The sequence below is a fragment of the Trachypithecus francoisi genome, unplaced genomic scaffold (assembly GCF_009764315.1).
Source record: "Trachypithecus francoisi isolate TF-2019V2 unplaced genomic scaffold, Tfra_2.0 Lachesis_group16, whole genome shotgun sequence".
Classification (NCBI taxonomy): Eukaryota; Metazoa; Chordata; class Mammalia; order Primates; family Cercopithecidae; genus Trachypithecus; species Trachypithecus francoisi.
The window spans coordinates 33363458-33386983 of NW_022681461.1; the positions used below are offsets into that span (position 1 = coordinate 33363458).

At 39.6% G+C, this 23526-nt stretch overlaps 1 protein-coding gene across 5 annotated transcripts in view; it reads right to left on the bottom strand.

Moving 5' to 3' along the window:
- Window positions 1-23526, bottom strand: part of GLIS3 (GLIS family zinc finger 3) — a 499006-nt gene that overhangs the window by 29619 nt on the left and 445861 nt on the right. For all 5 annotated transcript variants that reach the window (XM_033237228.1, XM_033237227.1, XM_033237231.1 and 2 more), the window contains one exon: window positions 1925-2100. In XM_033237228.1, the coding sequence (XP_033093119.1) occupies window positions 1925-2100 (176 nt within the window). The remainder of the gene's footprint in view (window positions 1-1924; window positions 2101-23526) is intronic.

Below are 23526 nucleotides of genomic sequence, written 5' to 3' on the forward strand. Positions count from 1 at the left end.
ATTATCCTACCATCCTGATATAAAACCGTCAATATTTTAGAGAACTTCCTTCCAATTTTTCTTCTACACATAGGTCAATTTTTAAATTTTTAAAAATGTGTTTCACAGTTGTAATCAAAATGTGTTACACTGCATTTTCTTGGAACTTTGATACCATCAACTGTGAAATGCTCCATTACTCTAGATAGCACCAGAAAGAAAAATCACTGCCAATTATATGATGCCACCATGAACTATGTCCAGATTTCAGTGATGTTAAAACGTGAAGGTGAAAAATTTGTGTCTTAGAATCAATGGCCTACTCTACATTTCACACAGCCCACACTCAGGCTGTGCACCTCCTGCCTGGAGTGGTGAGGGTGGCTTCATGGCGCAGGGGACCCAGGTCTCTTTCGCAGTAGATAAACTCCTTGACTGGACTGACAGGCCCTCCTCAGAGGGAAGAGGGCTCAATTTGCCTGTCTTTCGCGTGCCTTGATGCCTTGCCTTGTGCACAGTAGGTACTCAAGAAGTATTTCTTGGCTGAATAAATACATAACTAAAGCTTGAGAAACAATTTATAGCCAGCAGAAGGTAAAAATGACCATAGGCCTGCAGAATGGTACAAGTGCAAATTTTGATGGGGGTTTGTGTGGCGACACTGGGGAAGTGGGGAGATGAGATGGATAGAACTTTGAGGCAGAACCAATAGCTCTGGTTTTTCAAAGTCTCTTTCTTCCTACAGCTGGCTGCTGCTTTTGTATCACCTCCTCTTTGCTGTTCAGGCCTTTACTTTGATGTTCTTGTCCAAGCCTAGCTCCATAGTGCTGGTTGATTTTGCCATCTTGGAAAATTTTTCACAATCAGTTTGCATATTGATTTAGATTTGTTTGGGAACATCACTCATTAATTTCAAGTAATAACTCATACGGAGAAAATTCAGGCATCAGCAAGAGGCAGGTAGAGGAGAGTTGTATTTTTTAGTAGTTGAAAAATTCAGCCTAAAAGGACAGTATCTCTTCTGCTTATACAGATCTGACTGCCCTAGGAAGTAAAAGCCTGTGACAGTTCAAATCTATATGATTTGGCAATTCAGCTTTCTATGGATGCTCACTAAGATGGGTGCCTGAAATGGCAAAATGAGTTTAAATAAAGAAAAGAAACTAAGACTTAGTTCTCTATGCATATTCCTCATTAAACACAAGATCTGCACATTTAGAAAATCATTATGATTTCTCTTGCTTTCCTTTTCTCCGTTTCATCCTCCGTTCACCTAACAAGTATCTGTCTCTTTGCCACTTGTAAAGAGCTGTGTTAAGTTTCCTAAAAGATACAGTTTTCTGATGGGTCAGTCAATGCTCACAGAGAAGTTTGCACATTAATAGTGAAAGCATGTTTTATTCACAGATAAGTAAATCACAAGGTAGAGGAAGCATAAATACTACCAGAGAAAGGCAAAACAAAATCAGAGTTTAGAGCCTGGAGAGATGACATTGGCTGGGAGATCAGAAAAGGCTTCAGAGAGGAGCTGTCATTCCACCTGCGCCTTGAAGGTTAGAGAGGATGTGAACCTATGAGAATGAGAGCAAAAACCTAGCAGAGCAGAGGCATGCTTGGGCACAAGAACTCCTGTCATGTCTTTCTCCATAGGCTGTCTATTGTTTAGAAACAGGATGCTATTGCTGGTGTTAGAGCCCTGGTCAATGAAAAAACCAACAACTTGAGCTGACCAGTGTGAAGTGTAATAAATCATATCATCATCAGGCCAAAGTCAGGAAAATACCATAGGATTTCATGCCTATCAAGTGTGAAAGTTTAGAAGCAAATGAAAGCCTAAGCCTCGTGCAGAACAGAACATCTGAAATCCACAACAGATAACTAAGACGAAAAGCAACAGCACAATGTCACTTTTCAAAACTCAAGGGACTGCCAGCTTCTTGCTTACCATGGACATGGATACCATTTGGTTGAAAAGAAGAATTTGTCTCTGGCTGATAGGACTTCAGGTGTGAACCTAATGGCTGCTGGGTATGGGGAGGCTGTGTTCTTTGCAGTATTGAAGAAGGAGCCGGAACTCTCTGGGGGCTGATATGGTGAGGAGATGGAGCAGAAGGTGCAAACCTGAGAAAACAATTATAAAAGGAAACATGAGGGACATAAAACAGCAGGAACAAAGACAAACTCTCCAAAGCCAAATTCTCACCTCCCATTCTGGCTAACCAAGAGCGTGACAACAAGTCTTTTACAAAAAAATCCTTCAGGATTTTTCTCTACCCTCTCCCTCCCCACTGCGGTTTCCCATTTAACCACTGAATTCTCAACTGAGATACAGAGGGAATAAACAAGAACAATAAAGGGAAAACCTACTCACAGTTTGGGTTTCTCAAGATTTCTAAGCTGCATTTCAAGTACACTATGTTTGGTGAAATTCAAAGTACATCTTTTGCCAAGCCCTTTTTCTGCTAATTTTTAAAATCCATTTGCATTTTAGGGGGAAATTTGATCCATATGTTTCTGAATGATTTACACTTAGCTCATAAACATTTTGTTTTGTAAGATATATCCGAGGTCCAAGAAGTGTTGTTACAAGTCTTTATTATGAGCCTCTCTAATCCTATTCTCTTTAAACAATGCATTTTCTTTTGCCAAGAATGAATTAACTTAAACCTCAAAGGTCAAGTGTGGCTTGAAATCCAGAACCCATGAGATCTGCGTGGGCTCCGTGCCTGGCAAAGAGTATTCTTGAGGGTGTGATAGGAACATGACGTAGGAGTCACATGCGCCAATCACAGTAAGACTACTGGTGGTTTCTGGGGTGGGGGACATATTGGTGTTTAAATAAGGTGATGTTGGCAAGAAACCTGGGATATGAAATGGATGATTGTACATTGATCTTCCAACTGTAAAGGAAAATTGGAAAGACCTGACTCACTATGTTTAAAATTACAGTTTATACTTTCTACCATTGAAGGCAAGATGGAATTGTGAGAACAATGTTACAGTTTGGCAATGTCTATCAAATAGCAAAATGATCTTCTGGGTGCCAGTTCAGTAGAGGACTGGCACAAGTGTAGGGGAGAAAGGAGCAAGGAGTCTGTCAGTGCAGTAAAATGAAGCAGCAAAATAACTTTGGGGAAAACTACACTAGCAATGAATTGTTTAGTTTCCTCAAAAAGCTGAAAACTTTTAATCAGCTGTTCCTTACAGTGTGTAGAAAGACAGGCTTTGTTTTGCATTAACATGTATAGGTCACCATCTGCTTACATTGCTTATTTCACAGGAACAAATCACTTTAACTTTGCTGGGCTTTTGTGGAGGGCCATAGATGATAAAAAGGGAAGATGAACCAGTCAAGTTTATAAAGTGATTGGAAACATTCTGAACCAGAATATTTAATAAGGGTAGAACTTCTATGTTTGTACTGTAGTAGTAAGAAAGCATGGGACAAAAATCTCATGTTCTTTTTGCTTTTCCCATGTGAGGTGTGATGAGACTATAGAAGAAGGTGAATCTAAGAACCAAGAAAGGAGGAGTCGGACTTGCTAACCTCTAGGGAAAAGAGGTCAAGGCGGGGAGCTTAAACAAACCAGCTGGGTTGGGATGCCTGTTTAATTGATCATTTACATCTTCATTCCGCTGAAAGAGAATGAATAGTAACTGACTGTCCCGTGCTGGGTAAATACACATTGTTTGAGCATATCATCTTAATTGGGATTACCCTGAAAAGATGTGCTGAATAGCTGGAGAGAAAACACAGCAAGCAAATCCTGGCACTGCCCTGAGAACATCTAGTAAAACTCATTTGCCAGGATTCCTCATATGGAGGCTATTTTCTGGGGGAACATGTCTTTAACGTGTCTCGCAAGTTGCTCTGAGGGTGTGGGAGAGGGATGAGGAATTGTGAGATCACAGACTTTAGGGGTAGAAGGAATCCAGGTTACCACCTAATCCCGAATCCCCTGGTACTTAAAGATCCCCAGGGTTGGAGGGAGGAAGGATCTGAATTTCAAGGCAATCTATGGTGCTATTTAACAGTCATTGCTGGTGTCCCAATTTGGGCAAAGGAGCAAGATCCTTTGATTGGCTCCCTAATTCTGTTTCCTCAGTTGTAAAGAAAAGATGCAACTTGCTCTAGATGGTTTTACAGTCCCTTCTTCTGGAATGTCTGCTATCCTCTTTCTGTTGAGGACTGATGGGACACACAGATGTGTGAATGGGCAAGTCAGCAAGTAGATCTATATCTAGATCCTACATATATATGAGTCTATATAATTATATGCTAATTAAATCATTCTTATGTACTCATTCATGGAAGTTCCAAACCAGGGCCATGCTCTCTTGGCTACCAAATAGTACCCAGTATAATAACATCATTGAATAAAGAAAAAAATATGATAGGTACAAATCATGGTTTTAGCACTGCTATCTCAAGGACACCCAGGAATAAAATATTATGGCTTCAATTGACTCAAGATTTTGCTTTTTCCTAATTCAGGCTGAATTTTCCTCTATGTTATTCAAATAAATGAATTTATATAATATAAAGTTAATATAATTTCAAAACACATTATGTCACCCCATATAAAGTATTAATGAAAATTTAAATATAAACTATTCTATGTAAAATACACATTTAAAGTAGGCTTTGATTTGAAAAGGAAAGAAATAATACAGAAATGTTAACTTTTAAACATGTAGAGCAAAAAAAAAAGGACAAAAAGTGATCACAATTATCCAGACAATTGCTAGGAACAAGGAAGTAGATAGGAAGCCACCACTAAAAAGTCCAGCATAAGAAGTGAGTGTATATATAGGATTGATTTTCAAGTACAGCAGACAGAATCAATTTTGTTGCTGTGTAAAAACACCACATAGTACCATACTTAAAATATTTCAAAATTTATTAATTTAAATTTAATGTTTATAAAGTTAGTTACTTGTTAACTAGCTCATAGTAGAGTAGAAATAGTAAACTAAAATCAGGGGTGAGAGGGCAGGAGAGGTGTAGGGAAGATGAAGAGAGAGTCTTCCTGTTCGAGGTAAAGTCCTTGTGAATGTCAAAACACAAAAATGGACAACTCTTCCCTTAGCAAGAGAGATGCCAGGAGAGTGATTCAACAAGCTAACAAGTAGTCTGAGGTTATATGGTGCAAAAGCAAACAACAAACAAACAGAAAACACACATGCTTAGATGCTCACTAAGCAAAAATAAACTGTTTTCACTATTGTTGAAGGCAAGGTGTGGGCCTCAGAATCCCATCTTCTAAGTGTCTGCACCTACTTTCCAATCCTGTTTCTTCAAAGCGCACACACACACACACACACACACACACATCAAAATGAATATACCCTGAATATTCTGCCCCCAAAAGTTAAGTGAGACTTTATTTTAAATCAAATGAAGGTGAATTAAATTTTTTTGATGCTAAAATAAAACATCGTGATGCCGAGGATAAATTGTAGTTTTTTGCCATTTTCCCTCTTATGGAGTATCTTATTCCCCAATTATGTCAGACCAAGATGACATCACTCTCATTCATGTTGAGTTACAGTGTGTCCAAGAGCCAGAAGAGACACCTTCTGACATCTTTTCTAGGTCCAACCCTGTTCTCTGGTTGCTGACCTGCAGTTGACATTTCAGAGCTTTCATTGGACATGGCTTACTAGTCTCTTCTTTAGCTTTTTAAATTTCTTTGAAACAATAGATGATTGCTCTGTAAATGGGCACATAACAGCCTAAAAAACAAAACAAAACAAAAAAATTACTGCTTACCAGAAACAGATCGCACAAAAGCTAACCAGAGAACTGAGTCAAACATTTCCACTCATTTGGTAGAGAAGTTTGTATAACCCTACCAAGAGCAATGGTATGCAAAAGAAAAAAAAAGAAAGGGAAGGGGAAGGATTTTAAAACTTTATAAAAATTCCTCTGTGGGGAGCTGGGTGTGGTGGCTCACGCCAGTAATTCCAGCACTTTGGGAGGCCGAGGTGGGCGGATCCCGAGGTCAGGAGATAGAGACCATCCTGGTTAACACAGTGAAACCCCGTCTCTACTAAAAGTACAAAAAATTAGCCAGGTGTGGTGGTGGGCGCCTGTAGTCCCAGCTATTTGGGAGGCTGAGGCAGGAGAATGGCATGAACCCAGGAGGCGGAGCTTGCAGTGAGCCGAGATCGCACCACTGCATTCCAGTCTGGGTGACAGAGCAAGACTCCGTCCAAAAAAAAAAAAATCCTCTGGGGGTTGAGGAAACATTTAAAACGTTTCTGCAAATATGTATCTCTACCTATCTCAAAGAATGTCTGATTATTTGGGAGTATTTACTTGGCCACTCTCTTTCCCTTCTACACCCTTCTCCTCTGCTTTCTCAGCCACAATCCCCTGTTATCATTGAGCTCCCCAGCCATGCAGTGGCGTGGCCCAACAGCATTCAATCTTAGACTGTTTCTCAGATCAGTTGCTCCCAACTGAGATGCATAGACACTGAGACACTGAGACACTGAGAACTGCTTAGGTTCATGTGCAGAAAAAGTGGGAATGGCAGGAGAAGCAGATGGACAAAGGAGAAGACAGACAGGCCAGAAGTCACACCCACCTGGGCTTGGATCCTGGGTCTATCTGTTACTAGCTTGGTAAACAAGTAAATTCCCCACTTTCTTCCAGGATCAATTTTAAGCATAAAATAAAGGTAATCTCAACTTTCACTGAAGGTTGTAAAGTCCATGGTGACATTTATTCATTCAAGGGGTCTGTGTTGAACACTAAATGTGTGGCATTGTTCTAAGCACTAGGGGTAGAGCAACAAAAGACACATATCTCTGCCTTTGCATAACTTACATTTTAGTAAGGGGAGGCAGGCAGTGAAGAAATTTAAGTAAGCAACGTATCTACTGGGCTAGAGAAAATGAGTGCTATGGAGAAAATGAGGGAGACAGCAAAGGGTAGGGTGGATTAGGAATAATTTTAAATTGGGAAGTCAGGAATAGCAAAGTACTTAATACAATAAATGTCTGATGCCTTCTGGGTGGCCAATACATGTTTATGAAATGACTGATTGAATGTAATTTTAAGGCATCCCTGACATTAACATGTACCCCAGTGTTCGAGAGCTGTGTAAGACTGTGGTCCCAGCAATGTATTAGAACATCTATAGAGTTCTTAGAAAATATTAAGACTCTTTCCTTCTTTGACTATTCAGATATAAACACTAAGGCTCAAAAGAAAGTGAGGCATACTGTTGGTGGGAATGTAAATTAGTTCAACCATTGTGGAAGCCAGTGTGGTGATTCCTCAAAGACCTAGAACCAGAAATAGCATTTGACCCAGAAATCCCATTATATACCCAAATCCCATTACTTTGGGTATATAATCCCATTATATACACAAAGGAATATAAATCATATAGAGATACATGCACATGTATGTTCACTGCAGCACTATTCACAATAGCAAAAACATGGAATCAACCCAAATGCCCATCAATGATAGACTGGATAAAGAATATGTTGTACACATACACCATGGAATACTATGCACCCATAAAAATGAATGAGATCATGTCATTTGCAGGGACATGGATGGAGCTGGAAGCCATTATCCTCAGCAAACTAATGCAGGAACATAAAACCAAACACCGAATGTTCTCACTTATAAGTGGGAGCTGAACAATGAGAACACATGGACACAGGGAGGGGAACATCACACACTGGGGCCTGTTAGGGGGTGTAGGGGAGGGAGAGTATCAGGAAAAATAGCTAATGCATGCGGAGTTTAATCCTTAGGTGATGGGTTGATAGGTGCAGCAAACCACCATGGCACAAGTTTACCTCTGTAACAAACATGCACATCCTGCAAATTAATCCCAGAACTTAAAATAAAATTAAATTGAATTAAAAAAAGAAAGTGGAGCATTTACTCATGTGGCTGATTTTCTGGTTCTAGAAGTAGTTAATCTTGGTCTCGTGTATAGGTCTCCTGTGTTGGTGCTGAGTTTCCCAATGGAATATCCTGAGTCCACAAATTCATACAATTATAGAATGGTTTAGCTGGAAAGGGCACTGGAGCACCATCTTATTTGGATAAAAAAAAAAAAATGCCCAACGAGGTAAAATACTTTGCTTAAAGTCACAAAGGTGAGAAAGACTCCTCTAGTGGAGATATAAAGCAAGCAAGAGTGGTGGGGTGAGGGAGGAATGAGGAAGATTCCTGAGGGCATCTGAAATGTTCATCTTTATCATGGGCTGGTGGGAGGGCGTGTCAGCATCATACTACCTTTAAAAAATCTAGCAATGGCAAGTGTAGCTCAGTGTGCTTTGGTGAACTTGCTCAGTCCTGAACTGGAGTTCTTCATGCACAACACAGAATATAACTTTAGTCTTTCTAACTAGTTAACTCCTTTCAGGTAGGGCTCTTTCCCCTGTGTATAAGTTCAAAGTATTTCTTTGTCAATGTCCACATTCATTTCTTTAACAAAATTTACTAATAGATTGTGTTACAAGTCAAGCATGTCATAAATATTTCTTTCTTTTCTTCATTTGTACTGTACCGACAAGCAGTTCTAGTCAGCAATGTAGGACTGTGTTTTAGCACTGCTTTGGGGGTTAACACTTTGAAAAGAAGGAATTTATGTGTTTACATGATCAACTAGATTAAAAGTCGGTATGTGTTCTGGATAGCTTCTTTCCCCCCGTCTCTTCCACGGCGGCTACAGACCTCCCGAAGAAGGAAGGATTCATTAGAACAGCTTGTTTCATTGTATTCACATGAAAAATATTATTGATTTGCTGCCAGGGAGTAGAAATAATGGATATAAACTAGTCTACGATGGATTTGGGGAGGTATTTTTTATTTCCCCAAAGAATTGCAGGGTATCATCTGTGGCGGTTTTAAAATTCATCTGTGAAAACTAATCAATGAAAAATGGCTGTAGCAGTTGGCCAACTGCAGAGGGGGAAGAAAGGAATCCTTTTCAAAAGTTAAAAAGAAAAGCCCAGTTTTAAGGATTTCACATCTGATTTAACATCTAAAAAAACCCCGCAATGATAATACCCCACTTTGTATAGCCAGACAGCACTCCATTTTAGTAGACTTTAGTGGTCTTTATAACGATTTATGAATCACTTCATGAATTCCTGGCTGACTCATCTGGGTGACTATAGTATCTACTTATACTTCCCTTCTGTCTCACAAAAGAGACACTTGGACTCAGTTCAATCCAGATTTGTCCCCAAATGAATCACAGCACGTTACTGGGGGAACTGCAAATTGAATTCGGCTTCTGAGACAATCAAGACCAGCTTTCAGTAAAGAAGGAACAGCCGCTGGGAAGTGTGGGTAATTGCAACACTGTCCACTGGGGCAGGACTGGGGCAGGCCAAGAGCTGTGTGTCCGTCTGAGGACTCTGTCCCCAAATAGTCCAAGAACTGAATCCGTCCCCTGGAAGAGCTTGGTGCTCCTTATGAGAGGCTGGGTCAATATTAACTGCAAATAATTCATTCGGTTGGAAAAGCCCAGGACTCAAAAATGATTGCCTGAACCTACATTGAGCATGACAAAATGAAGTCTGTGAAGTTGGCTGTAGGTGAAAAGATCACAAATGCTTTTTGAAGGAGATGCTCTTATATATTATGAGTGAGTGAGTGTGAGAAACAGAAAGGACAGAGTGTTCTGGAGGAAAGTTTCTCCTCCTGGTATGTATAGGGAGCAAGCTGTAAGTCAAAAAAGCAAAGTAATCAATGCCCAAGGCAGAGAAGTGTTATTTTTTTTTTTCTTCGAGATGCTGAAATAGGACCCAGAGCATTGCAATGTTTCTCCTCTGTGGAAAAAAAAAAGGGAGGAGGGGAGAACGTCTTGGGTATGTCAGAAAAATGAATTATGCAGGACCAAGAGAGGAGTTTTCTGGAATATCCTGACTGCAGAATTGGCTGTGACTCAGTTGTTTGTCTATTTCAGAATCTGACATGGGGAGAGAGGGAAGAAAGGCTGATTCTGCCAAATCCTCTCTTTAAGAAAGCACCAAACTAAAGAAAATGTATCCAGTGTGGTCCTAGACATTTGATGTAAAAAATTCTACTATGAAAAAAAATCTGTAATGATATCATCTCTTGGGTTTCTCTGAATAGGTCAGAGCAAGGGGATTAACTCATAGTCCTGTACCAAAGGCAAGAATCTTTCTCTTGTTCAGCATGGTGTCAGACATAGCGTTCAATCTACTTTACAATAGAATGCATTAGATGAAAGAAAAACATTCAGAAGAGAGTGTAATGAGAATGTCAGATGAGAAATAAGACAAAAAAAAATCAGTGTTATTTTTGTCTAAGCATGAGAAATAGAGGCATAGGCTTACAAAAAATGGACTATCCAGTATCCTTCTCATGGTTTCAAAATGCAAACACGAGTCTTTTGAACACACCAGAAGAACTTCGAGAACCAACTTTAAATGCAGTACTCCTGCCAAGTGTGGTCAGGTGCCTTTGGAAGTCACAACCATAGAAGACTTCAAAAGTCTATATAATCCATACATTTGAAAAGAAACTGGCTGGGTGATGCTTCAGTCATTAATAACATGTGCTGTTTATATGTGCTTTTTTCCCCCATATATTGAATGTCAGGTGCAGGAATTTTCTGCACCTTCTCTTAAAGATAAGACTCAACATTTGACTAGAGAAATGAATGGAAGGAAACAGCATATATTTTAAAAATTGACAATTAGTGAAGGGCTTTTGGCTCTTATAGATGGAAAAAGCATAAACCCTCAAAAACTTGCTACTAATGTGTATCTCCAACAATCTTATCTAGTTCTATAAGAAGGTAAGTATTTAACAAATGTAGGTCATTGCAGATGAAGAATTACTCTGCTGAACATGGTTCCACAGACCTGGTTCTCAACTTGGTACCAATTCTTGTGCCCAGGTAGATGATACATTTGCCCAACTGGTGCAATGTATCATTTTCTAATCATTTTCTCTGAGGGGAAGGATGAGTAAAACAGATTTTTTCTCCTTCTAACTAAACAGAAAAGCAACCAAAGACTATTTCTCCAAAAAGGATACAAACACAAAAGGCTCATCCAATGAACTTTGCCTCTTGGTTTCTGCTCACCTCAATACTCTCCTGACCACCAATCAACACAGTTCTTCACTTGCATAAAGATAATCTCTTAGCAGCTAAGTCTCCTAACTGTCGCTACTTAGGAAAGGAAAAAACCACGAAGATTTCTGGATCACACCTTTAAAAGATTAAGTAGAGGCAATCCTTTGACCAGCCTATTCTATGTCAGAGAAGAAGCACTTTGGAATATGTGGATGTCTTGACTCAGGCTAGAATGGCTTATGGGCTTTTGCTTTGAGAATTCTGACTATATATGACTTGCTGTTTCAGAAACAGCAGATGACAAGAACATACTAACAAGTTGGAATAATACCATGAGTTAGTGTGACCTCCCTTGTTGCTTCATGCTAATGCAATGAAGTAGAGGTTGCAAGAAGAGAAATTTTATTTCACCTAAGCCTTTCTTGTTACTGTCATGACTCACTTTCCTGACTGAAAATCCAAGGGGACTAAGAAAACATCATCTTGTGCTTAACATGAGGTGGATTTGTTTGGAATATGGAAACAAAATAAAGATGGTTGATTTGGCTTTTGGAGGTCAAATGACTTCCTTGGCACTTAAAAAATGGTTTCTTTTACAGGCATCCTAATAGTTGGTTTTTGATATGTGATTATAATTAATCTAAAATGAAGAACCAGTGCATTTCAAAATAAAACATACATGGATAAGGATCTGCTATAACAAACGCTGAAACCACAAGTGGAGCTGTTTGCTTGGGAGAGTGTCCCACAGAGGCTCCCGTCAGTGTCTCCCATCTTCCCAGGAAGTGGCCTGGAGGAGAGTGTGGAGGTGGAAGAACAACAATTGCCTGCTCTGGGATACTGTAACCACTCTCAGAAATAACAAAGGAATGAGAGTAGTATTATTGTTTCCATCCACTTTCATTCATTTTACAAAATTCCTTAGGTTTCTCCTATCAGCACTGAGCGGTAAGCATTCTGCACAAGGTAGCCGTCAACCTGAGACTGGGACCCCTGTAGGGTAATAGAAGCAATTAGTAAGCAAATAGTGCAACTTCAGGGAGCGAGAAGTCAATGAAGGAAAATTAAAGCAGAGTTAAAGAGGAAAGGGAGGTGGGAAAGGAAAGTTTTAGATAGTTAGGAAGGGCCTTTCTGAGGAGGTACTATTTGAGCAGACACCAGAAAGGAAGGCACAAGTCATGTGAGGTTCTGATGAGAGTGGCTTTCAGGTCTCAGGAACAGCAAGTGCAAAGTCCCCAAGGCAAGATTAGTGACTGTTTTTTAGAAACTCCAACAAGGCCAGTGTGGCTGGAACAGATTAAACAAGGGAAATGACAATGGATGAATTTAGCAGAGGCCAGACCACAGAGGGTCATGTACACTACAAAATGGAGTTTGAATTTTATTCCAAGTATTAGCCAGGGAGAGGTGTGAACAGAAAAGAGATTATTCCATTTACATTTTAAAGGGTAACTCTTGTGGTGTAGAGCAATGCCATGTGTGTGCTGGTGGGATGAGGGTAGATGATCATAGGTAGGCAGGATTTGATGCAGAGAGACCAGTTAGAGACTATTTTGCTTAAGATGGGAGGGGACAGTGGCTTGAACTAGGGTGGAGGAGTGAAGTCGATTAGTCTTGAAATGTATTTTGAAGACAGAACCAACAGGACCTACAGATGAATTAGATATGAGAGTGTTTGGGAAAAGGGAGGAATCCGAGTTGACTCCTGGGTTTTTTAGGTTGTTAACAGTAAGTTGAAGATAACTATATAGACTTAGCTCTTGATTTTCCTCCATTATCGAGAAACACATTAGACTGAAAATTATGTTCATAGAAGTTTTGAGGAACACATGGACATTTAAATCAGAGATAGGTCAGAGAAGACTGGGGAAGCCAGTTCAGCAATGTTTTGTTGTTGTTGTTGTTGTTGCTGTTGTTATTTTATCTTTTTCTTTTCCTCTGGAGCCATTCACAATCACGAGACTGGTAAAAAGAAAGTAACCAATGTCATCTATTTCCTTGTAAGTGTATGTGTGACTTCCAGGAGTATATCAGAGGAGTGTATTTAAGAAGTTATTAGTAAGAGAAGAAAGTTCATTCCAAAGACCAAAGACCTAACTGATATTTGCCATAGAGGATGAAGCATGGCTTTGGCCATGGATCCTCAATAGTTAGGAAGCTTAAAGACTGGCTGGCCATTCTACACTGGAAAAAACATTGAGAAGTACCAGGAACTTTCCATAGATTTAAAGAAAACAAAGTAGGGACAGACCACCAACCTTTTCTAATCTAAATCCCAAAGCTCTCATCTCCATTTTCAAAAATAGGATATCAGAATTTTCTGCCTCTGTACTGCTCACAACATTGAGATCAGGAACAACTTTTATTACATTCAACAATTCTTGTGTGTGCGTGGGCGTGTGCATACACATGTGCTAGGTAGGGAATGGATTTTGGACCCCACCTCTCTTAATCTTGAATATCTGTGGAAGTTACCTTTCTGTAGAGAGAAACTGGTCCCCTCATGGGATGCTAAATGAGGATAACAGCTTGACTTCTACATAAAAGTGCTGTGGCCCAAAGAGAAAGAATGATGTTCATGATGACATGGCACAAGGTGAGCCCCAGAGTGACAGACTCTACCAGAGGATGATGTGGATGTCAACATGCAGGTTGACAAAAATGGTTATTTGAGGCTTATATTTGTCTTTTAACTATGACTTTTCTCAACTATTCCAATGATCAAGATTGTCAAACTTAATTACCTATGTTTATCTGTTACCCTCTAAGTTAGATGTATTTCTATATGTGTTGGAAAGTCTCTGTGATACGCATCAATGACCACAGACCAGTGTTCACTGGACAAATTGCAACTATAAGATGACACACAGTCATGCAGCGAACTCTTAGTCATATCCAAGTTTTCTCAGATATAATGGAGACAAGTGAGACAAAATTACTGCTGGATTAGATCTCTAATTTTCAAATGTTCATCACTTTGCCTTTAAAATGGAAGTAATTTTTTTTGTGACACTCAGTGACTCTTCAAAACCCTGGTAGTTCATGACTACATAAAATACAAGCTTCAAATTGCAAGAGACAAAACTGTCTTTACAAATGGTATTAAAAAGGAAAATAACACAATCCCTACTGTGCTGCTTCACTAGTCCAGGAGATACAAAACAATGCCTTTGGCTATTTGAGAACAAGATGAACCATTTTTCAATTCTTTGTCTTTTTTCTTCTATCAGGCAGAGAATGCATTCTGAACTCTTTGTGGGTGGATAATAGACGAGGGAGGAATTTGGAATGCATGCAAGAGTCACTACATCCCCCTTACTGGCCCAACACACAACTTCTTGTCCTCAAGTTAAAGCTCAAACCTCTAAATGTGGCTGATAAGGTTACTCCCTAATTTCTACACTATATTCCACCCTTGCTGGCTCTCTTCCTCCTTAGCTTTTGTATACAACACTTGTTGTACATAGTCTTCTTGCCTGTAGGTTATCAGCTTTCAGGAAAAAATTTCTTTCTCTAGTCCTTTATCCCCAATTTTGGGTTATGTGCTCTTTCTGTATGCATCCACAGGCCCCTATATCACCCCTTCATAATACTCTAAACTATGATTGCCTGTTGGCTTGGTGTCTTCCATTTGACTGGATACTCGGAGAGGGCAGGGCTTCTGACAACGACCTCTTGCTTCGTAGGCATTCCCCTCATTGGTCTTTTTCCTTTCTCAAACCTTCCTTGGAACCTGTCACTGTATTACTCAGTACATGGCAGTATGGAGGTCACTAGGAAACTTAACGTTCCTGCTCACCAAAAGTTAACAATTCGGTTAGCATGGTGACATCTGGTAAATAGTACATACATGAAACAGATGATAAGATCCAAGGGATTCATCAGGGGAACTTGATTTTGTGAACTGTGAGAGGCAGAGGAGAGGTTTCCTGCATTAAGAACTAAACTGAGCACCAAAGGATGGGTAACACTTGGTTAAGGATAGGAAGAAAAAGGAAGATTTTATATAGAAACAAAGCCCGAATTGAGACACAGAAAAAAGGAAACTAAGTCAGAAGTCAGACCGGTTTGAGTAGAGCTAAAGAACTTTACAGAATTGCAAAGCCATTGAATTGAAAACAGTTGCTGTCTTTGACTCTTTAGTGCCCAGGCAACCAACATTACATTCCCCATGATTAATTAGAAAATGATACCTGTCAGACTACAAAATGAGTCTCAACAAATTTTTAAAATTGTAATCATATCAAGTATCTTCTCCGGCTACGATGGAATAAAACAAGAATTCAATACCAGAAAGAACTTTGGGAACCATGCAAATACATGAAAATTAAACAGCGTGCTCCTGGATGACCATTGGGCCAAAGAGCAAGCTAAGATGAAAATTTAAAAATGTCTTGAAACAAATGAAAATGAAAATACAACATCCCTATATTGGCCCGTTTTCATGCTGCTGTTAAAGACATACCTGAGACTGGGCAGTTTACAAAAGAAAGAGGTTTAATTGGACTTCCAGTTCCACGTGGCTGGGGAAGCCTCACAATCATGGCGGAAGGTAAGGAGGAACAAGTCCCATCTTACATGGATGGCAGAAGGCAAAGAGAGAACAAGGAAGATGCAAAAGCAGAAATCCGATAAAACCATCAGGTCTCGTGAGACTTATTCACTACCACGAGAACAGTATGACGGGAAACCACCCCCATGATTCAGTTATCTCCCAACAGGTCCCTCCCATAACACGTGGGAATTATGGGAATACAATTCAAGATGAGATTTGGGTGAGGACACAGAGCCAAACCATATCATATCACCCCTGGCCCCTGCCAAATCTCATCTCCTCACATTTCAAAACCAATCATGCTTTCCTACCGTTCCCCAAAGTCTTAACTCATTTCAGCATTAACTCAAAAGTCCACAGTCCAAAGTCTCATCTGAGATAAGGCAGGTCCCTCCCACCTATGAGCCTATAAAATCAAAATAAAGCTACTTATTTCCTGGATACAATGGGGATACAGACACTGGGTAAATATAACCATTCAAAATAGGAGGAATTGGCCAAAACAAAGAGGCTACAGGGCACACGCAATTTCCCCAGTTGGGCAGTCAAATCTTAAAGCTCCAAAATGATCTCCTTTGACTCCATGTCTCAAATCCAGGTCATGCTGATGCAAGAGGTGGGTTCCCATGATCTTGGGCAGCTCTGCTCCTGTGACTTTGCAGGGTGCAGCCTCCCTCCTGGCTGCTTTCACGGGCTGGCATTGAGCATCTGTGGCTTTTCCAGGTGCACAGTACAAGCTATCGGTGGATCTACCATTCTGGGGTCTGGACCCTCTTCTCACAGCTCCACTAGACAGTATCCCAATAGAGATTCTGTGTGGGCTCTCCCACCCCACATTTCCTTTTTGCATTGCTCTAGCAGAGGTTCTCCATGAGAGTCATGCCCCTGCAGTAAACTTCTGCCTGGGCATCCAGGCATTTCCACACATCTTCTGAAATCTAGGCAGACGTTTCCAAATCTCAATTCTTGACTTCTGTGTACCCACAGGCTCAACATGACGTGGAAGCTGCCAAGGCTTAGGGCTTGCACCATCTGAAGCCACGGTCGGAGCTTCAGGCCCCTTTCAGGCATTGCTTGAGTGGCTGGGACGCAGGACACCAAGTCCCTAGGCTGCACACAGCACAGGGACCCTGGGCCAGGCCCTGGAGACCACTTTTTCCTTCTAGGCCTTAGGGCCTCTGACCGGAGGGAATGCTGTGAAGACCTCTGGCATGCCCTGGAGACATTTTCCCCATTGTCTTGGGAATTAACATTTGGTTCCTCGTTACTTATGCAAATTTCTGCAGCCAGCTTGAATTTCTCCCCAGAAAATGGGATTTTGTCTTCTAATGTATTGCCAGGCCATAAATTTTTCAAACTTTTATGCTCTGTTTCCCTTTCAAAACTGAATGCTTTTAACAGCACCCAAGTCACTTCCTGAATGCTTTGCTGCTTTGAAATTTCTTCTGCTGGATACCCTGAATCATCTCTCTCAAGTTCAAAGTTCCACAAATCTCTAGGGCAGAGGCAAAATGCCACCACTCCCTTTGCTAAAACATAACAAGAGTCACCTTTGTTCCAGTTCCCAACGAGTTCCTCATTTCCATCTGAGACCACCTCAGCCTTGACTTTACTGTCCATATCGCTATCAGCATTTTGGGCAAAGCCATTCAACAAGTCTTTAGGAAATTCTAAATGTTTCCACATTTTCCTATCTTCTTCTGAACCCTCCAAACTGTTTCAACCCTTGTCTGTTACCCAGTCCCAAAGTTGCTTCCACATTTTCAGGTATCTACAGCAGCACCCCACTCTACTGGTACCAATTTACTGTATTAGTCTGTTTTCATGCTGCTGTTAAAGACATACCCAAGACTGGGCAATTTATAAAAGAAAGAGGTTTAATTGGACTTACAGTTCCACGTGGCTGGGGAAGCCTTATAATCATGGTGGAATGTAAGGAGGAGAAACTCCCATTTTACATGGATGGCAGCAGGTAAAGAGAATGAGGAAGATGCAGAAGTGGAAACCCCTGATAAAACCCTCAGATATCATGAGACTTATTCACTACCAAGAGAACAGTATGGCAGAAACCATCCCCATGATTCAATTATCTCCCAACAGGTCCCTCCCACAACACATGGGAATTATGGGAATACAATTCAAGATGAGATTTGGGTGGGGACACAGAGCCAAACTATTATCAGTCCCCAAACCTGTGGAATACAGCAAAAGCAGTGCTAAAAGGGAAGTTTGTAGCAATAAATGCTTATATCAAAAAAGTAGAAAGATTACAAATAATCTAAAAACATACCTCAAAGAACTAGAAAAGGAGGAACAAACCAAACCCCAGATTAGCAGAAAAAAACAAGTAATAAAGATATGAGCAGAATAATATGAAATAGAAACTAAAAAATATACAAAGAAGCAATAAAACAAAAAGCTGGTTATTTGAACATATAAATAAAATTGATAAACATACAATCTACCAAGACTGAATAAGGAAGAAATAAAATACCTGAACAGACCAATAATGCATAATGAGATGGAATCAGTATTAGAAAGTCTCCCCAAAAGAAAAGCCCAGGACCAGATAGATTCACAGCAAAATTCTACCAAACATACAGAGAACTAATACCAATCCTCTGGAAACTATTCCAAAAAATTGAAGAGGGAATTCTCCCACAGGCATTCCATGAGGCCAGCATCACCCTGATACCCACACCAGACAAAATCACAACAACAACAACAACAAAAATAAAACTGCAGGCCAATATCCCTGATGAACATAGACACAAAAATCCTCAATAAAATGCCAGCAAACTAAATTCAACAGCACAAGTGCGATTTATACTAGGGAAGCAACGATGGTGCAACATATACAAATCAATAAATGGGATATATAACATTAAGAGAAAGGGGGCAAAAAACCATATGATCATCAGTTAAATAGAAGGAATAAATTGAATGCCTGGTAACAGAATAAGGTGACTATAGTTAAATAAAAAACGTATTATACTTGGGTGTTGGACATCCTAAATTACCTTAACTTGATCACTATGCATTATATACATGTAACAAAATTTCACATCATATGGCCATAAATTTGCATAAAAATAAACTAAAATAAAGATAAAAAATAAAGAAAATAAAGTAAAAAAAAAAAAAGAAATGTCAAAGTTACTCATGCAAATTACTGAAAGGCCTATTATACATGTATAAAAGTACCTAGAATTCTAGCAATGCAATATCTGAAATAATACATTATGGGTGAAAAGAATAAGCCTTTCCAATACTCCATAGAGACTAAAAAATATTGTCATTCCTTATTTGGTAAAGGCGCTTTGACTACTTCTCAAAAATAATTATTCCTCACATTTTCTGCTGCTGATTCATATACTAGATTGAATACTCTCCGAAGACACTACACATCCCTTCTTTCTGTGATATTATGAAATATATATTTGGTTTTCGTCCTCATTCCTGGCATACAACTTCTAAAATCCTTGGAATCTTTGAAATGATAGTGTCTTTTTGTATGCTAATTAGTTGACTGATAGCTGGCAGCCTCTGGCTGCCTGAAAGAATGACACTGGCCACTGGAGAGACCAAGACAGGATTAGAGTGTTGACTTTTAGCCTCAACCCCCAACATCTGAGGGAACAGGGGCCAAAGAGTAAACTGATTACCAATGGCCAATGATTTAATCAATCGTGCCTATGTAATGAAGTCTCCATAAAAATCCAAAAGGACTGGGTTCAGAGAACTTCTGGATAGCTGAATACATGGAGGTTCCATGGAGGTTCCTAGAGGGAGACAGGCCTGGAGAGGGAATGGAGGTTCTGTGCCCCTTCCCATATGCCTTGGCTTATACATCTTTTCATTGGTATCCTTTATAATGTCCTTTATAATAAACCAGTAAATGTAAGTGTTTCCCTGAGTTCTGTGAACTGCTCCAGCAAACTAATAGAACCTGAGGAAGGGGCTGTGGAAACCCTGATTTATAGTCAGTCAGTCAGATGTACAGGCAAAATAACCCAGGTCTTGCAACTGGCATCAGAGGTAGGGGGCAGTCTTGTGGAACTGTGTCCTCAACCTGTGGAATCTGACACTCTCTCCAAGTAGAGACTGTCAGGATAGATTGCAATTAGAGGACACCCAGCGGGTGTCTACTGCAGAACTGACTGCATGCTCAGTGGGTTGGGGAAAACCCCCCATACATTTGGTCACAGAAGCATTTTGTGTTGATTATTGTTAAGTGAGAGAACAGAAAAAAACACTTCGGTTTTTTTCCTTATATTTACACTTTCTTTTCAGTCTTTTCTGGCTCAGCCATGGGCTCATAGGAAGCTCTCCATAAGCCTCTCCACTGTGGTCAATCCACAGGCCTCCTTCAGCTCTATTACACAACAAAGCACACCATGTTTGTGGCCTTCTTCAGAACGAAGAGAGGCAGCTGACATTCTCTTGTAAAAGATGAGCAACACAAACTCAGAGGATTTATTCTTGGAATTGTAAGATTTCTGCATTTCAAAAAGAAGCTCCCATCAATATTTTTGTTTTCTCTGGTCTAACAGACATACTATGAAATTCAATGAATTAACATTTCCAAAGACGCTGAGTTCCTCTCATGGGAAGCCGCTGTCATAAAGTACCACTGGCTCATTCAACATGACATAGCAAAACACCACTTCCCGTAATAAGTTAAATCAACATTAGGTGATGTGGTGTGTAGCTTAAATCACTGAAATAATGTGTCATTCAGATAATATTTCAAAATAAAAATGGAACCTTGTCAGATTGAGAGAACTTGCATTAATTTTATTTTATGATGGTAAGGATCAAAGAACTCGATGCTAACTGGGTAGATTTGGTGGACCTTTCCTGACTTCTGACAGTGACTCAGCCCATTTTTTTTACCATGTTAAAGCTAAGTAAATGATGAATCAATGCCCACAAAGCAGGAAAAGATGCCAGTTTCCCACTAAAAATCGCAGAGTGTGATAAACCTATTTCCGTTAAGAAAACTGCTGGAGTTTTTACTGGGGGATTTCCCAGGCAAACAGAGGCAAAGATATACAAACCAAAAGCGGAAGGTAAGCACATTTCCTCTTAGTGTTTTTATGCTGGACACTAATGCAAACCTGGTGAATAAGTCAGGGCTGTTTCATGTCATCCTCCTTTCCAAACCTGATCGGAAGAGAGAACCTTCCACACTCACACTTGCCCCACTCCAGCTGGAAAGGCAACGGATGGGGCACTCATCCAAGTATGGGAGAATATAGCAGCAAGGCAAAACCACAAAGTGCAAATGTCCATTTCATTCTCCCATCATATAAAGTACCTCCTTCCTCTTCATTTCTCCTATGATTATTTACATTATCAAATCCTATGATCATTTAACAACATCCTCTGACTTCCAAACTGAATCACTCAGCTATGCCAAAGCTGCCTGTTTTTATGTTAGGATCCACAGCTATGAAAAGCCTGCTTCATGCCATATAACTTGCGAGGCACTTTATCTACTTTGGTTTATTTAATCCTAATTCTCCATAAGGTGCAATCTAAATCTCAAAAAAGCTAAGAAACACCACATCATCTATGTGGTATTCCGGCCAAAAATATTTACAATGAATCTGTTTAGGATAAAACAGTTACACAAATCCAAACTATGGAATACTGGAACACTGTGTAAAATAAATGTCCCGAGTTCTTCAAAAATTGTCAGTGTCCTGAAAGACAATAATAATAACAACAAAAAGCTGGAGAACTTCATTAGATTCAAGAAGATGAAAAAGAAATAAAAATTAAATGCACTGGGAGATCCTTATTAGATCCCCGAATCACAAAAAGGAAAACAAACAAAAATCTCCAGCTATAGAAAACATTATTCACAAAATTGGGGAAATCTGAATAGCGAGTAACTATTAGAGAATAGTATGATATCGATGTTAAATTTCCTGAGTATGATTATTATATTGGGTTTATGTAGGAGAATGTCCTTCTTAGGAGATCGCTACTGAAGTAATTGGGGGGTAATTAGGGTTGCTCAGTTATCTGCAACCATCTGTCAAATGGTTCTGCAACAATAGGCAAGAAAACAAAGACCCCTCAAAGTCAGAGAGAGAGGGAGAGAGAGAGACAGAAAGAGAGAAAGAGACAAAGAGAGAAAGAAAGAGAAAGAAAGAAAGAAAGAGAAAGAAAGAAAGAAAGAAAGAAAGAAAAGGAAGGAAGGGAAGGAGGGAAAGAAGAAAGAAAAGAAAGAAAGAGAGAGAGGAAAGAAAGAAAAGGAAGGAAGGCAGGGAGGGAAAGAAGAAAGAAAGAAAGAAAGAAAAGAAAAGAAAGAGAGAGAGGAAAGAAAGAAAAGGAAGGAAGGCAGGGAGGGAAAGAAGAAAGAAAGAAAAAAAGAAAAGAAAGAAGAAAGAGAAAGAAAGAAAGAAAGAAAGAAAGAAAGAAAGAAAGAAAGAAAGAAAAAGAAAAAAGCAAAAATATTGACAATGGGTGAATATGAATGCAGGGTATATGCATGGGTATTCATTGTACTATTCTTGCCATTTTTTAAAATATGTTACACATTTTCAAAAGGAGCAATAAAAAATACAAAATAAAATATTTTAAAAAGACAAACACACAAACTCAAGCAGCACGAGCAGCTAAGGAATTTGCCCACAGCCAAACAGTTAGCAACTGTCAGAACTGGGATGCAAACTTCAGGCATTTGGGTTGTGATAGTCGTTGTCTTTGACTCCGATAATAATTAAAATCTTTTTTCTACATGTATTCTTTTTAAAGGCTGTGTACAAAAAGGAGACTCAATGATTGTTTCTGTCTTATATTCTTGTTAAAAGTCGTTATGACTATAGATAAGGAGGTGCAGCGAATGGAGGTTCCGATTGATCATTCCTGAGCATCTTGACACTGTGGAGTAAGATTCTCAGCCAGGCAGAATGAAATGAGATGATGAAAAGTCCATGGCTAATATCATTTAGAACCCAACAGAAAACTATAGCAAATGTGTTTTTTTTTTAAATTTTAATTTATAGGAATATATCAGATAAGTGAAAGGAAAGACTTCCTGTCTCCAATGTCTGTGAACTTAATGGATGGTTATCATTTGCGCTGCTTTGCTGACAGATCTTGTGGGAGGAGGCTAATGATTTGTTTACACTTTACTTTGTGCATAGAACTGTTTTACAAAAGTCCAACATCTTCTGATTCATATTTCTAATTGCCAATCAGACATATACACATGGATCTTTTATAAATCACCTAGAATTCAAACTCCTAAAGTCAGTTTCTTATTCCCTCTTCTTCCCCTTCTCCTCCACTCAATATTATTTTATCCTCCACACTACCACACTCTTTTTGTATTTTTCAGTTTCTATTAATGACACAATCTTGGTGTCTGGGGGTAAAACTCATAAACGAATTTTGGTCCCTCCTCTTTGCTCCACATATATATTAATGATTGGTAATTCTGCCTCCTAAATAATTGCTCTTGAATAAATTCTCCATCCTCACTGCTTTGCCTTCCTTCAAGTAACCATATTGCTTACAAGGACTCCTGCAATATTCTTCTCCTTGTTTTTCCTGTCTCTCCTTCCAAGTTCAGTTACTCAACTATCTTGTCACCTGAATTCTTTTGCTGTAATGTGTTTCTCTCTTAACAAAGAAGCTATAATGGTTCTTCACTCCTAGCAGGATAAGAGACAAATTCCTTAGCATCAAATACACAATTCCACATGAGCCAACCTACTGTTATCTGACTTCATCAGCCATGTACGCCTGGAGGCTGTCATCCCAAGCTACTGAGACCTTCCCTGACGGTGTCCTCTCTGTTCCTCACATCTTGCATACATTCTTCTTGCTGCCTTGGATGCTGTGCCCTATTGAGGCATCCAGAAAAGCCTTAGTCTTCCTTCAATG